General features: G+C 36.1%; 1 protein-coding gene across 10 annotated transcripts in view; it reads left to right on the top strand.

Annotated features, from left to right (window-relative positions):
* The window catches only part of ERBIN (erbb2 interacting protein), a 130359-nt gene that overhangs the window by 83327 nt on the left and 29795 nt on the right, over positions 1 to 17237 (top strand). For all 10 annotated transcript variants that reach the window (XM_019982799.2, XM_019982794.2, XM_070774610.1 and 7 more), the window contains exons 11-16: positions 519 to 591; positions 898 to 1027; positions 1337 to 1452; positions 2908 to 2977; positions 12760 to 12859; positions 16494 to 16615. In XM_019982799.2, coding sequence (XP_019838358.2) covers positions 519 to 591; positions 898 to 1027; positions 1337 to 1452; positions 2908 to 2977; positions 12760 to 12859; positions 16494 to 16615 — 611 coding nt within the window. The remainder of the gene's footprint in view (positions 1 to 518; positions 592 to 897; positions 1028 to 1336; positions 1453 to 2907; positions 2978 to 12759; positions 12860 to 16493; positions 16616 to 17237) is intronic.

Raw genomic sequence — 17237 nt, 5'->3', positions numbered from 1 at the left:
GGTTGTGTTTTGCAAATTCTCCTATAATTTTTCCAATGCTTTTTATTTTAAATTAAACCTCATTTTTATTGTTTTAGTATTTAGTATACTTACAGTATGTAGAATAGCTTGTTATACTCTTAGGAAAAAACTACCTTTGGACTACCACTTCTTTAATCCTTTGATACCATAAGTTTGTGCTGTGTATCTTCACTGTGATGGCACAGAATTGCTTCAAGGAGCATGGCTACAACAGTGAGCAAAGGAGACAAAAAGGACATACTCTTATGAAGCTTACATTTTAGTGAGGCCTAAATGGATAAATATATACTAATGTTAAGAGGTAATATGTATGTGAAACTTGTAAATACAGGGTAAGGGCATGGAGAGATGGTAGGGTTGGGGTGGTGTCTCTATGAGATAGCTTGGCTTTTTAAAAGTTCTTTATGATACATGTCAAATGTAATATGTGCTCACTTGACTGTTGATTGACTTCTAGTTCAAGATGAAAAATTGTTTATTATTTCTTCCCTTAATAGGTTCATTGAAGAATGTAACAACTCTTAAAATAGATGAAAATCAGTTAATGTATCTACCAGACTCTATAGGAGGGTAAGATTTTTGTGTATTAAAAGAACTAGAAGATTTTTCTTTCAGTTCAGCATCCTATATAATTTTTCAGATAATTATTAACGTCAATAGGAGATTCTAAAAACATTTAAATAAGCAATTGGCTGCAGGTTGGATTTATTTATAATCAAGATAGGCCAGTTTTTCTACAGGTGAACTTTAGCTTAGTAGAAATAGATTTTTTTCTAGGTTTGTTAAAGTCAAGTTCAAATGGTCATATGTTCTTGAGTTTTGGATTATATACAGGAAATTTTTTGTTAAATTATGTGTTTTCTTTTTTAATTAAAGATTAGTATCAATAGAAGAACTGGATTGTAGCTTCAATGAACTTGAAGCTTTGCCTTCATCTATTGGGCAGCTTACTAATATAAGAACCTTTGCTGCGGATCATAATTACTTACAACAGTTACCCCCAGAGGTACTGTATTTAAATTTTATTTTGAATTTTTATTTTTTCTAATTATTAATTATAGGTGTCCAGTGTGGTTTTCTTTAGTTTCTTTCAGAGATAATTATGTAACTAAGTTATGTATTTTCTGGATAATAATTAGTTATATTGATTTGCTAATACTTTTGTTCATATGTGAAAGTTAATAATTGAAAAGGAAAAATGTAATTACTTTTATACATGAGAAGAGTATTTTTATTACTTTTGAAAATGATACTTCAGTTACATTTATTAAGCAGTAGGCTAAAGTTTTAATCCATAATTCTGTTTCTCTTTCAGATTGGAAGTTGGAAAAATATAACTGTGCTATTTCTCCATTCTAATAAACTTGAGACACTTCCAGAGGAAATGGGTGATATGCAAAAATTAAAAGTCATCAATTTGAGTGACAATAGGTTTGTAACAGTGTAATTCACCATTTGGCTTATAGAAGACATCTATTGGATGAAATTAAAGTTCCATTATATGTGATAGAAAATCTAATACATGTTTTTCTTTGCATATATAGTCTTGGGTTTTGTGTAGAATTTTTATTTGAAAGAATAATTTTACCTGATATTAATTATGGTACAGTGGTTGTTTTGGTTTATTTTATGTTGACTTTTGCTGTATAGTCTTAATTATCTTCTTATGATAGCCATTTTTATTCCTAAAGTCAGATTTTTGCTCTAATACAGCTGTTGAACAAAGCAGCTTTTAATCTTACCTACTCCTTGTATTAATCTGGGCAGACGTGTGATTAGACACCCACTCAAATAATTTGGACAACACAGCCAAGGTACAAAGCAAATAGATCACTAGGGATGCTAAATTGAAGCAATGGTTAAGAACAAATGTCTATAATTTTTTCTGGTGTAAAGAGACTAATAGTGATAAAAGAATATTTGTAGAGCATTTTTACATTTTGTTTTTGTTGTATCTTAAAAGTATTCAAAATAATCCTAATAATAAAACAGGTATTCCCATTTTATGGAGGGAAAAAAATTAAGACTCAGATTTAAGGTGATTCACATTGCTTATAAAATAGAGCTTTTAGTGTAAATTTGGTTTTCTGACTAGGGTATTCAGACTGTTCACACCTTCCTCCTTTTAAATTGTTAATTATAGCTATGCAGTGTGGTTTCAAACTAAATCCCTTTTAAAATTAAATTCTTTCAGCTCATACTTTATACCCTAAAACTAGAGCCCTAAGTTCCAACACCTTGAGTTTCAGAGACCTAGATTCCCTAGGTTCCTTTGAAATTAGGCATAGAAGAATAAACATAAGATGGAAAATTTAAATAGTCATTTTGTTTTAAATAGGGTCCTGTTTCAAGTTAGCATTGTACTAAGTATCTCTGTTACTTAATTTTCACTCATTATAATGTTAAAATAGTCTTGAGTATGAAAGTGCTGGCTCACAGTGAAATAAAAAGAGTACAATATTTATAACAACAAACTCTTATTAAGAGTGGTTCCTATAACAATTTGTTCTCTCTAGCAAATAAAACATCCAAAGCAATTTTATGAAATATTGTTTGTTTAATTTGTCCTTGCCTTTGCATTAAAGTATGGATAGTTGCTAGATTTCCCTAGGTAATTTTTTTGAGGTTATTAAATTATCCACTTTTCCCCCCAACCAAATTGATTCAACAGAAGATTTGTATTTTTAAAATTAATTCTTATAAACTGGATAGTATTATGTCTTATGTCCTGTTCAAAGACCTATAATTGATTTTCTCCTGAATTAAATATTTTTCTATTTTCATATGCAATAACATAACATTATTTAGAAGACCATTAGATCCAGTTCTCATTTTAACATTTCTCATTTTTAAAGTTTAATTTTCGTTTGCATTTTTTTCCCACAGATTAAAAAATTTGCCCTTTAGCTTTACAAAGCTACAGCAATTGACTGCTATGTGGCTCTCAGATAATCAGGTAGGCATTCTGATTTTGTAAATTGATTATGCATTCTAATTTATTTAGGACTATTTAAGAGTAGTTCTAATCTGATACACATGTAAAAACATACAGATACAGATCATTTTTGTGAAATATGTGTAGATTCATGAAGTCCTTTTTGGCCTGACTTTTCCTAAATTTGTAAAAGAATACATTAGGACAAAATCTTCCCTAAGTTTTTAATGTTTTCATAGAGACTCTCTGTGGTTTATATTTGTATACATTTGATAATTTAAATTATGTTTCTAATCAAACACTTTGACAAACCTTAGAGAGGTATTTCTAAGGAATTAAGAGTTGTTCCTTGAAATTTTCTTTGGCAGACATTTATTAAAAGCTTATAGTAGGATGTGAACGACTCTGGGAGCCAGTTAGACTGATGAAGCAGATAGAATCTTCTTAGGTTCTCATTGAGTTCACATTCTCATGGGAGACACCTGAGATAAATTAATAACTAAGTAATAATGTTTCAGAACTACAGAGAAAGAGTTTGCTAGGCATCGGAACAGTAGCAGGGTTGGAGTAAATATACTATTTTAAATTGAGTGATTTAGGAAATACCTGTCTGAAGAAGGGAACAGTAGAGCGGTTTCTCAAATGAAATTAAGAGCGAGCCATGATGTGAGTTGGGTGAGGGGTGCATTTAAAGAATACTAAGAATAAAGATCCCAGTATTGGAATGAGCTCAGCGTGACTGAGGAACAGATGAAAGCCCAGAGGACTGGAATGTAATAAGCAAGGGAGAAAACATACACAATTAGATCCGGAGAGGAAAACTGAGAGTAGATCACCTAGGACCTTGTAGGCCATGCTAATCCCTTGGGGTTTTACTCTGAGGTAGAAAGAAATATTGGAGAAGGCAATGGCAAACCACTCCAGTACTCTTGCCTGGAAAATCCCATGGACGGAGGAGCCTGGTAGGCTGCAGTCCATGTGGTCGCTAGGAATCAGACACGACTGAGCGACTTCACTTTCACTTTTCACTTTTATGCATTGGAGAAGGAAATGGCAACCCACTCCAATGTTCTTGCCTGGAGAATCCCAGGGACGGGGGAGCCTGGTGGGCTGCCATCTCTGGGGTCGCACAGAGTCGGACATGACTGAAGCGACTTAGCAGCAGCAGCAGCAGAAAGAAATCTGTTGAAGTATTTCATTCCAGGAAATAATGAGATATGATTTACATTTTTAAAAGATCATTCTGGCTGCTTTGTGAAGAATGGACTGTGGGTGCTGAGGGTGAGGGTGGGATATTCTGTATTGGAAGCAAAAGTTAAGTAAGAAAGCTGTTGCAGTTAGTTTAGAAGGACATGTTGCTGGATTTCACCTAATACGATAGGAGTGGAGATTGTGAGGAGAGCTTCGATTTGGGATGCATTTTTAAGAAAGCTATCGCCACAGGGACTTACTGATGGACTAAATATGGAACTTCAGAGAAAGAACTGAAACAAGTATGACTTTTAGGTTTTTAACCTCAGGAAGTACAATATTGGAGTTGCCATTTTCTGAGATAGGAAAGATGGGAGAGGAGTAAGTTTGGGGATAAAGTTAATAGTTTGATTTTATGAACGTCAAGTCATTAGTTGAGTATCTATAATTGCAACTCAGATATTGGCTGGAGATAAAATTTGGGAGTCAGCATTGTGCAAAGGGAATTTTATACCATGGAAGTACATTCAGTTACTAGAAAAGATAGAGAAGAAGGTCAAACATTGAACTCAGGAATGAAAAGGGATCCCAGAAAGAAAATAAAAAGCAGCAGCCAACAAGAGAATGTGTTATCTAGAGAGACATATGAAGAAAGTACTTCAGGAAAGATGAACTAAGTCAGGTGTTTTTGATGAATTAGGTATATGAGGACTGCTAATTGGCCATTGGGTTTATTAAGATAGATGTAGTTATTGATGTTGAAGAGTAATAGTTTTAGTGGAATGGTGAGGGTTAAAGTTTGATTTAAGTGTATTATAGTGCATGGAAAGAAAGAAGGCTGGGGCAATGAACATATCTTAGTAGCCTAGCTAAGTTTCATTGTGTAGACTGTTGTTAAGCTTGTTTTAATGGATAAGAAATCTCCTGTATAATGTCACCATAATAATGGATTGTAGGTCCTGAACAAAAAGAAAAGAATAAGGACTACCTCATCTGTAATTATGAGGAAACCATTTTTTCTGTATCTATTCTCAAGTATTTCTTACTAGTAAATGTTTTTAAACAAAACAGAACATAAAATTTACTGATCCATTTAATAAGTTAATGCTTAGTGTCTGAGCAATACTTTATGATTTATCTAAAGCTGTGTTTTCCCATGGAAGGCTTAGATACACAAGTCTCATATGATAGTCCTAAATTCCATCATCAAATTTGCTTGGGAGACATGTTATATCCCTCTTTTGGATTATGTTAGCAACCCTGATGTGTTCCCATAGTAAAGAAACCCTCTTGTCTATATTTCAGAATTCTCTAAACTTCCTAACTAAGAAACCCTTTCCCCCAATTCTTAATAATATCTTAAAAACCTTAAGTTGATATTGCTCCACGTTTATGAATCAGTCTGTATATCTATTTGTTCTATGAATTAGAAAAAGAAGTATTAAAATGATACTTTTGTTTTCATTAGAACTTGAACACAAGTGATTACTACATCTATTAAATGTGTCAGTTCATGTATATATACATGTGTGTGTATATATGTATATCTCTTTTACTTGAATATTTACATTTTAAGTCTGATATGAAGTTTAGCTGCTGGACTCACAAAATGTTTAAACATCTGCTGGGCTCTGGCTCAAGTACCTATTACAACAATATGAATGAGACATGGCTCTTGGTCTTGAGGACTCTGAACTGTTAGTATATTAGAACTGCTATGGATGAATTGTGCCAGATGACTTATTAAGGTGAAATTAATCGCATAGCGTGTGTACAGTGTTCTCTCATTCACCTCTTCTTGCACCTCATTTGTAAATTACTTTTAAAATTATGATATGGGGCTTTGTTTTCCTTAGTCTAGCAAAGTAATAAATAGTAAAACATATGTGATGTGGCTATAAAACCTCCCTTACAGTATGAGGTAGTCATTTCCATGTAAGAGGTTGAAATGTAGGGGAGAAAAATATGTGAAAGTTGTTTGATTATAAATTATGAAAATAAATTGCTTCTGGACATTTCACTGACCATGAAGAAAATAAACCTATAGGCAGTACATGCAGTAACATAATCTTTCATAAGTCTCTGCTGCTGCTGCTGCTGCTAAGTTGCTTCAGTCGTGTCCGACTCTGTGCGACCCCATAGACAGCAACCCACCAGGCTCCCCCGTCCCTGGGATTCTCCAGGCAAGAACACTGGAGTGGGTTGCCATTTCCGTCCCCAATGCGTGAAAGTGAAGTTGCTCAGTTGTGTCCGACCTCAGCGACCCCATGGACTGCAGCCTTCCAGGCTCCTCCATCCATGGGATTTTCCAGGCAAGAGTACTGGAGTGGGGTGCCATTGCCTTCTCCGTCATAAGTCTCTAGAAGGTCCAAACAAAACAGTTGATCATTCATCCCTCATTCATTTTGTCATTCTTATTCAGGAACCATTTATTGAACAACTACTCTGTGCCAGGCAAACTAAGATGGGCCAAATAAGGGTATTAAGAAAATTGTTTTAATACAGTATGGTAAAAGACTTGATAGGCTTCAGGATCAGAGAAGGGGCATGTCACTTGGGGATATAAAGGCCAGTTTCCCAGAGGAGGAAATGCCTGCTGTGCCTAAAAGAGGAATAAATCTTCTCAAGAGAGTAATAGTATTAAACGACGAAAGAGGAAGAGTGTTCTGGTTAGAAGGGATATCAGCAGCCTAAGCACTTATTAGTAAAGCAGTGTGATCAGTGTCTCTACAAGTGGTTTTATGACTAGAGCATAACCTGTAAGGTGGAAGAGTTGGACATGAGGCCCCAGAGGTAGACACAGACCAGGTCATGGAGGATCTTATATGCCATACAAAGGAACTTGCATTATGTATCAAGGATGACAAACAGATTTTTTAAATTTTACGTGTCAACTTTGATAAATTATAATTTTTAAAAGGATTCTAAAGCCATATTTAGGCTCAGAGGAAAATTGTTGTGCTTAGGTTCAGTGTAATTTATTGGCTTTACTAGGACACTTGATAGTGAAAAGGTCCTCTATGATAATTGTCAGAATGAATAGTAAGTGTAAAAATAGGAATGTCCCAGGCAAATTGAATGTTTGATCATTATAGTTAAAATCAATTATTCATATATGTAATCAGTTTAAGAGAAGTGATCCTGGGATACACGGCAGCCCTACTATAGGAGATAAGGAACCTGTGTAACATACAGGCAGGCAAGTGGCATGGTCAGATGGATCTATTAGAAAGGCTTTGGGGTCTGCATTATGGAAGATGGATTTAGCAGGGGTTATGCCAGTGGGAAGGCCTACTGAAGGCCATTGCCATACTCAGGTCAACAGAAAATGTTGGCTGAAGTAAAGCGGTGATGACAGAGCCAGTGAAAAGACTGTATTTAGGACATAACTTTAAACATCACATCAATAGAATGTGTGGAAAATGCATGTATGTGAGAAGAAAAGGAGTAAAGGCAAACATCAGCCTCAGAGGTATACCCTGAGTGACTAGGTGGATACTGATTCCATAACGGAGAACCACAAGAGAAGGAAATATGTTTATATAAAGGTATTAAGTTCTAGTTAGGTTTATTGGGTTTGAAGTACCTTTGGTATATTGAGTTGACACTCAGAACAATTCGAGTGACCTTGAACCACTACCATGACCACCACCTTGTTTTAAACTAAGGTTTCTGTGCTCTTGGTTTCTCCATTCTTTTGATTTTTAACCTCCAAGGATTTCTTAAAATTGCTCTTGAAGACCTAATTTCTTTTTTCACAGTACTGCTATATATTTATTCCTTTTATTTGTAAGATTTATAGAAGACTTGTAGCATAAGAAGAGATATCAGCCCATCATCTTAATCACTTTTTCTTGGGAGTGGTTTCATAGCTTTTTATTATTTTCTCAAAGGGGATTGTTGTCAAATTATTTTTTTAATGTTGCTGCTGCTGCTAAGTCACTTCAGTCGTGTCCGACTCTGTGAGACCCCATAGACGGCAGTCCACCAGGCTCCTCTGTCCCTGGGATTCTCCAGGCAAAAATACTGGAGTGGGTTGCCGTTTCTTTCTCTTTTTAATGTTAGGGATGGATTAATCCTGTGGAATACTAACATTTAAGTGGCAAACAGGTTACTAGGCTTTGAAGTAGTGGCTATAGAAATAGAAAGAGAACTATATGACAGTGTTTTTTAAGATAAGGATGAAACAGCTGGCCTGAAGAAAGGAGTTGCAACGGGATAAATGCTAATGAGAGGTTAGTTCAAATGAAGTCTGAAAAACATCAGTTATATTTTGGCAAGTCATACCTATCTTGCCAACTTACCTTGGCTATAGCTAATGCAGTTTTAGAAGTATATGTCAAATACCAGATTGAAGTAGTTTAAGGAATAAATAAATGACTGAATGGAAATCTATGGTTATTGATTAGTCTTTTAAGAAGGTTGGATAAGAAAGAAAAGGAATAGAACAGAAAGAAATTGGTAACTAGGGGCAAGGTAAGAGAGCATGTTTATTAGTTGTTGGAAAGAGGCTCTATGGAGATTGGGATTAAGGATATTAGAGAGTGATGGATAACTGGAGTGGAAGCTGATGGAATCAAAAGCTCTGGCAAGTATTCGTACATTCTTGAAGGGATCTTGGGTGTGAAGTTTGTGAGAGGAAGGGCTAAAAATGTACGTGGTAAAATTCTTAGACTGTAACATTTTCCAAACTCTTAGCAGTTCTTGAATCCTATTTTCATTAAAAATTGTTTTCAAAGATACTGTCTTCTTCAAAATTCAATTTAGGAAGTGTGGAAGAATTTTCAAGCAGCATTGGGAGTCTTAAAGTTTTTACCACAACCTTGTTAATACGAATGTGCTCAACCGTGTGATATAGAGAAAGCATGCAGTTGGAATAATTCTGGGTTGTACTTTGTCAACCCAGGTGCAAGAGAAGGCCAATGCAACAAGGAGGTCTTGGTAATTGGCAGGAAATTGGTTATAAAGAGATAAGGTGAGGTATGGAAAGAGAAGCCAAGACAGGAAAGAATGATAGTGATAAAGTTGAAAGTTGAAGAGAGGGACAGTCTTGGTGGGATTGATGAGCAAGTAGGTAGGAGCAATGAAATGAGGAGTCTGCATGAAGTCTGTGTTACATGCTCTGCTGGTTGTCTTTTGACTGAGCACTCCTTAGTTTCCTTTTCAGGAATTTTTTTCTGCCAGTATCTTTTATGTTGAAGCCCCTCATGGTGCTCTAGGCTCTGGTTTATTTACTTTCTCTATACCAGTTACTGACTCTCTTAGTAGTGTTAGTGGCTCTGTCGTGTTTGACTCTGTGATCCCACGGACAGTAGCCCACCAGGCTCCTCTGTCCATGGGATTCTCCAGGCAAGAACACTGGAGTAGGTAGCCATTCCCTTCTCCAAAGGATCTTCCCAGCCCAGGGATCGAACCCAGGTCTCCTGCATTGCAGGCAGATTCTTTACCATTTGAGCTACAGTTACCAGTTACTGACTATATCATCATTATTTTTAATAATTGTCTTCAGCCCAGTTCTCTTTCCTTAACTTCACACTCGCTGCTTAACACTGCGCCTTAGATGTCTCAAATTCAAGCAACCTAAAACTGAACATTTCATCTTCTGCTTCAGATCTTTTTCTTTTCCAGGGTTCCCTAGGTCAGTAAAAAGTACTTGCTGGAGACAGAGATCTGAGAATGTAATTTTTAACTACTGATTCTCCCTATACTTCAGTGCAGTGAATCACCAAACTGTCTAGGCTTAACCATTAAATATTAATATATCAGATGTTTCTGTGCTTTGCTTTATCCCTGCTCCTCCTTCCCTTAAATAGAGTCCACCATCATCTTTCGGTTAGACCTGCACTGTCCAAAACAATAGTCATTGTGACTAGTCCAAATTGAGATGTGCTATCAGTGTAAAATACACATTAAATTTTCTACACTTAGTATGAACAGAGTGTAAAATCAATCACAATTTTTATTATTGATTACACATTAAAATGACAGTATTTTGAATAAGTTTAGATTAAATACATTGTCAAAATTAATTTAATCTCTTTTTAGAAACGTGGCTACCAGAACACTGTAAATTATCTATGGTTCTCATTTTTTATCTCATATTATATTTCTGTTGGAGAGTGTTGACTTAATCATTGAGATAGCTTCCTGAGAGGTCTCTTCCTCCAGTGTTGCCACAGCGCCTAATCTTCTATCACCCTAGTTCATTCAGAACCACACTATAACTCAACTGATCTTTGAGTCTTGTTATTGTCTAGTTTTATCTCCTCCCCTCACATCTTTATTCTCATTTCCCCAAATGAGTTCTGTGCTCCTGGAGCATTCTTCCTTCTTCTTCTTACCTGTTAACGTCTATTCATCCTCATCGAGGAGAGCTTTCTTTCAGGAATGCTTTCCTCATCACTCAAGATTGGTAAGCAAATACCTCCTTCTTTGTGTTTTCTTAGCACCCTGTACCCTCTCTACCTAGCTCTTACATTGTATTGTAGTTTATTTTGTTGTCTCTGTCCCTCCTCTCATATACTGTAAGCTCTACAGAATCAGTAAAGACGGTTTGCTCACCACTCTATACCTAGTGCCTGTCATAGTGCTTTGCATATAGGAGGCACTTAGAAAATACTTGTTGAACAAGTAATTTTAGATTTCAGAGCAGGAACATTTAACAGGCTATATTAGAGAAATTACGACAAAGGAGTAGAAGGATATAACTGGATAACTGGATAATTGGAAATAGATCATTGGAGTTAAGTATTTAGGGAATGGAGAGTTAAGTATTTAGGGAATAAATAGTTCTCAATCTCTTTCTGTCTGCTCTCAATAAAAGATGATTTGTTTTCTTATAGTGCATTTATTGAAATAAAAATCACGTACTGTACAGCTCACCTAAAGTGCATAATTCTGAGGTTTTAATATATTCATAGAATTGTACAACCGTTGCCACAGTTAATTTTGAACTTTTTTAGGAGTGTGATTAGTTTTTTAGAAGCCTCTCAGATAATTTTTTAACATAAATTTTACCTTTAAAAATTTATTTATTTATTTAGTCACATCACATAACATGTGATATTCCCCAACCAAGGATCAAACCCAGAACCCTGACCACTGGACTGCTGGAGAATTCCCATCCCAGATAATTTTTTTTAACTTTGTCTTTTATGTAACTACCTGTGTAATTAAATTTAGTTGTGTTCTTTTTTTTTTTGCCATGCCACACAGCTTGCATGATCTCAGTTCTCCAACCTGGGATTGAACCATAGCAGTGAAAGCCCAACATCCTAACTACATGGCCACCAGGGAAGTCCCTCCCAGATAATTTTGATATTTCCACCTAAGTAGATTTCTTTGCTTCTTCCAACCCACTTCTCATCTACTGAGAAATCATTGGGCTAACAGTATGGCTGTGTCATTTTTATATCTATAGAATTACACATTACTATTGAAGGATTTGGCATAAAAGAGTCAGAAGAAGTTGGATACTACTAGAAGGTCATTGAGAGACATATATTAGGAAAGGAGCTTGAGTGAAGCAGGGCTTAATCTTTCTCAAAAGAAGGGGTGTTTATACTTGAAAGAGAAGTAATGATCTTGTAGCATTTGTAAACTATCTCCACCTACTGAACTAGGATTTATGCAGTGTGGGAGAAGCAGCAACTTGTATCTGAAAAGGCTATAGGGCAGTGCTGTCTTTGGGAAGGGAGTACGTCTACCATTGCTATTATCTGAGAAGGCCAAGAAAGTTCTCACTGATGATGTTTGAGACACAGGGCAGTATCTTTACTGTGAAACAAGGATAGGGGCACAGAGGAAATAACTGAATGGAAGTAAGATTATAGGATGACATTAGCTAGTGGCACAGTTTTCACAAGAGTAAGTCCAAAGACTTAATTGGTGGAGTGGCAGGTTGAGGGGAGAATTGGATTGTTCCTGCTTGTCTGGAGTTAGCCAAGGCTTAGATTGGTAGAATGTTAGGTCAATAGGCTGGCAAAAATATTAGTTATTTTAAGAAGTAAATTGAGAACACTTAATAACTAGTTAGGGGGAAAGTCGTAAGGAAAAATGAGATCTGAAATAATTGGAGTTTCTAGCTCTGCCCGTGAGTAATTTGGTGTTGAATCAATGGAGAAAGGAGACACAGGGATAAGAGAGAATAGAAAAGGTTACAGCCTACTGTTTGTACTCTGTTTTCAGCTAAAATAAACCTGCAAATAACTAGACTAAACCTCTTAACTCGTTTCTGCAAAAGCATCTTCTCCAAGGGGAATGCTAGTAGGGGCAAAATAACATAAAATGAAGAGGCTTAGTTTTTGGTGTTATTAAAATCACTGTGATAAGTAATTATTGGACTGTGGATATATGTAATGTACTTAATATATGAGAACTTTTAAAACTATTGATAGTGATAATTGCAATACAGTATGAGTTTGCTTTGTATTAAAAGCTAAATTTTATTTTTTAGTTTTGTAAAAGGTTTCAAATCAATGTTTAAAGTTTTATTATGTATATTAAAATTTTTTGTAACCTAGAAAAAATGATGAGTACTTATTCAGAAGTATTGCTCAACATGTATTTGTTATAGGATTATTGAAAATTAAATATTTATTTTCTTTTCCTAGTCCAAACCCCTGATACCTCTTCAAAAAGAGACTGATTCAGAGACCCAGAAAATGGTGCTTACTAACTACATGTTCCCTCAGCAGCCAAGAACTGAGGATGGTAGGAATTTAACAATCTCTTTTCTTTAAAAAAAAAAAAAAAAAACTAATAACTGATAAAGTGTAGCAAAGATGTGAATTGAATTTTAAGTCTCAAAGACTTTTACTAGTTTGAAGAAAATTTAGAGAATTGGTTAATGAAGTTCTCTGAAAATGGGAAAATAAGGCAGCATCTCAGAGTTATATATAGTTGAATTTAGAGGTATATCTATACCATGTTTCCTTAAATGATCCTTTGATTTTGTTAGATGCATTTTAGTGTGGGGAGACTTCAACAGAAAAGTATGAGATAAGTTCATAATATTCTGAGTTCCCTTAGAGTTCATGTGTAAAGTATTTCACTATGGGTATAATGAGAGCACTATAACTAGTATACTCACAGTACTGAATCAGAAACTACATTTTGAATGGTCAGGCAGCTGAATTTCTTTTTAACTGAAAGAGAAGCATTTTCCTTTATCACAGTGTCTGAGAAATAAGTCAGAAAACATAATGTGCTTAAGGTGGAATTTTTCATACTTTGAGAGTAGACACTTCACATTTAATTCATTCTATTTTTATTACCACACATGTGCCAGGAATTGTGTTAGATCTAAGTATTTAAGATCTTTGCCCCACCCCTGGCTGCTGCTTGAGGCATGTGGGGTGTTTGTTCCCCAACCAGGTATTGAACCCATGTCCTGTGCATTGCAAGCACAGAGTCTTGTAACAACTGGATCGCCAGAGAAGTCCCAGATCTAAGTATTTAAGATCTTAAATACTTAATTTCAAGAAGCTCATGATGTGACAGGGGGATAATGATGGGTAAATTTGAAAGAGAAGGTGTGGTATCTTGAGCCTGGTTAGAGGAATCAGTCTTAAACAGGAAAAACGGAAAGAATGGATCCATATAACAATGAATTTATAACTAACAGGATATTGGGGAGCAGCATCAGTCTGAGGGTTTTTATTATATTTACTTTCTCAGTGAAGTCAAAGAGAAAATTGCCTGAAAAGGTTGGGGGAAGGGCATTTGAGGTAAGTGGTGGTGATTTTGTGTGGGAGAGCAGGCTGACTTGGAATGAATTCCTGAGCAGTGTTGAAGATGGAACAAAGAGTAAGGAATACCATAAATTTGTAGTGGTTCTAAACCACAAGGTTATATCATTTTTCTCTGGTTGAATTCCAAGGCTCAGAAGGTAGGTGATTGAAATACCATGTTACAGGATTTACTGGGTAGGTATGACTTAAGGAAAGGGGGAAAAAAGATGAGAGTGGTACAAATAATATGTCATGAAATCTAAGGTAAATAGAGAAGGGAGTAAAAGAATTCTTTTACAGGAAGGAAAGGAAATGAGGTTAAGGAACTCAACACTTACCAGCAATAATAAGTGAATGATTTAGAAGGACAAATGGAGTGGTCAGGTATTACACAAGCTAAGGTCTTGAGGAGTACCATGATTTTGAATCACATGGGTGAGATGCAAATGGACACTGAAATAGAGGACATCAAGAAATTATGAAATTGTATTGTATTGTGTTATTGGGGTCATCACACATTTGTCATCATTCAGGATTTTGGCAGGTCTTAGGTAGATAGGGCTTTCCTGATAGCTCAGTTGGTAAAGAATCCGCCTGCAATGCAGGAGACCCCGGATCGATTCCTGGGTCAGGAAAATTGCTGGAGAAGGGATAGGCTACCCACTCCAGTATTCTTGGGCTTCCCTGGTGCCTTATTTGGTAAAGAATCTGCCTGCAGTGTGGGAAACCTGGGTTCAATCCCTGGGTTGGGAAGATCCCCTGGAGAAGGGAAAGGCTACCCACTCCAGTATTCTGGCCTAGAGAATTCCATGGACTGTGTATAGTCCATGGGATTGCAAAGAGTCAGACACAACCGAGTGACTTTCACTTATGACATATAGGTAGAGAGAAACATGCTATGCAAATGCTAGAATCCCGAATGAATATGCCAGTGTGATCAGATCTAGTGGCCTCTAAAATGCAGAAAAAGTAATGTTACTGCCTGATGCCCTGAATCTCAAAAGATGTGAGATTTATACTAAAGGGTAGAAAGTATAGGTGACCAGAAGTTGACAGTAGTGAGAGGAATGGTAAAAGTTACTTTCCTTGGGGTTCTGAAAAAATTCTGATGTAAAATTGCTTTGATATAATCTAAAACTCTTAGAGATCTTTGGGCTGGGCTGAGGATTGGGAGTCTTAACCCTCATCCTCACCTCTAGTACATAACGAACAGTATTGGAATTAGGAAGACAAGTTCTGAGTGCCAAACCTTGAATGAAATATTTATATAATTACCATGTTACTTTTTGTAGGGAATTGCACAAAGTCACACATCTGTAGTGTTTTATTAGATTCTCTTCAAGAATGCTTCTGGTAGCAGAACAACCCTAAGATGGGAGGGGAAATCCTCTCTCTCAATCCTGGAAGTAGACTTTGTTGGAAACTGCTTGGCTCTGCTTGCTTTTCCGAGTATACCACAAAAAGTATGTCAGGAAGGCTTCCCAGGAATTTGAACCTCGTTGCACAAACAAACACTGTAATTCATTTAATATTAAGCAACAACATAAAGCAAGTAAAAAATTTTGAACTGAGTAATTAAAACAAATAAAAAGGTAAATAAAGTTTTATTCCTGTTGTTAGTATTTGGTTTCATGGTATTTTTCCTGTGGATATGAGCTTAAAGAAGGGTAGGAAGCCCAAAAGAAGGACTAAAAATAAATGATAATTATGCCGGTTTTGTGGAAATAATCAAACTGACTGTATTTGGATTATCTGTTTTTCTATTAACTAAAAAGTTGCTTTTAATCTCTTTTGTTTTCTTTTAATGGGCAGAAAATAAGTTGTGATTTTTTTTTTAATTGCACAAACTTCTTTAAGGTGATATATATTAATCCATAATGACTTTGTGCAATTAAATGGATTTGTGCAATGGATTAATGTATAATGATATATATTAATCTGTTGGTCAAATGGATCGATTTTTTAAGCCTTACCTTTTGTTTTCGTTGCCTAAGAGGAAGCAAAAAACTTTGACAGCTGTTAAGTATTTAATATTGTATCAGATAGCAGGCAGGATATGTAAGTGTTGAGTTTGTTAAATTTTAAATTTTCCTTAGTTTTGATATAAAGAATATCTTGCAATCACTTTGTTTACATAGTCAAACTATGTATAATGTTTAATGCAAGTAGGGGCCATCAGGGTAGTCATTTTTTACCAAAATATTTCCATTTTTTTGTGTTAACTCCCTTCCTCTAGTACATAATAAACAATATTGGAATTAAGATTTCTGAATGCCAAAACTTGAATGAAATGATTTGTGTATTACCGTGTTATTTTTTGTAGGGAACTACACACAATTACGTATCTATAATGTGCTAATTATATTGTATTCTCTTCAGAAATCTTTCTCATAAAAAAACAAGACAAATCAGCTTTAAGAAAGAAAAGATGTGTGATTGCTGTTGTGAAGAAATGTTAGAAATACAGCCTAGTTGTTAGTGTAGCATTTATAGCTGCTGACATCGACAGTCTTGATTTATTATAATGAACATCTTATAAAATTATGAGCAAGTAACAGTTTTTCATAATTATAGTAAAATATAGTGGGGTTTTGTTTGTTTCTGTTTTTCTCTAGTTATGTTTATATCAGATAATGAAAGTTTTAATCCTTCATTGTGGGAGGAACAGAGAAAACAGCGAGCTCAAGTGGCGTTTGAATGTGATGAAGACAAAGATGAAAGGGAGGCACCTCCCAGAGTGAGTCTGTTCTTTTTTCCTTCAAATTTTAAACAGGTCTCTTAAATTTTAAATAAGTTGCATGTATGCTAAATCGTTTCAGTCCTGTCTGACTCTTTGCGACCCCGTGGACCATAAGCCTACCAGGCTCCTCTGTCCATGGGATCCTCCCAGCAAGAATCCTGGAGTGGGTTGCCAGGGGGATCCCTCCTCCAGGGGACCCCACCTCCAGGGGACCCCTCCTCCAGGGATCCTCTCAACCCTGTGTCTCCTACTGTATCCTGCATTGGCAGGCGGGCTCTTTACCACTAGCACCACCTGGGAAGCCTGCATTTATTAGGTACTATATAGCTCATCTGTGCTATTTTCAGAGAAGGCAGTGGCACCCCACTCCAGTACTCTTGCCTGGAAAATCCCATGGATGGAGGAGCCTGGAGGGCTGCAGTCCATGGGGTCGCTGAGGGTCGGACACGACTGAGCGACTTCACTTTCACTTTTCACTTTCATGCATTGGAGAAGGAAATGGCAACCCACTCCAGTGTTCTTGCCTGGAGAATCCCAGGGACCGGGCATCCTGGTGGGCTGCCATCTATGGAGTCGCACAGAGTCAGACACGACTGAAGTGACTCAGCAGCAGCATATA

The sequence above is a fragment of the Bos indicus genome, chromosome 20 (assembly GCF_029378745.1).
Source record: "Bos indicus isolate NIAB-ARS_2022 breed Sahiwal x Tharparkar chromosome 20, NIAB-ARS_B.indTharparkar_mat_pri_1.0, whole genome shotgun sequence".
Taxonomy (NCBI): domain Eukaryota; kingdom Metazoa; phylum Chordata; class Mammalia; order Artiodactyla; family Bovidae; genus Bos; species Bos indicus.
This window is presented reverse-complemented; position numbering and strand designations above follow the sequence as displayed.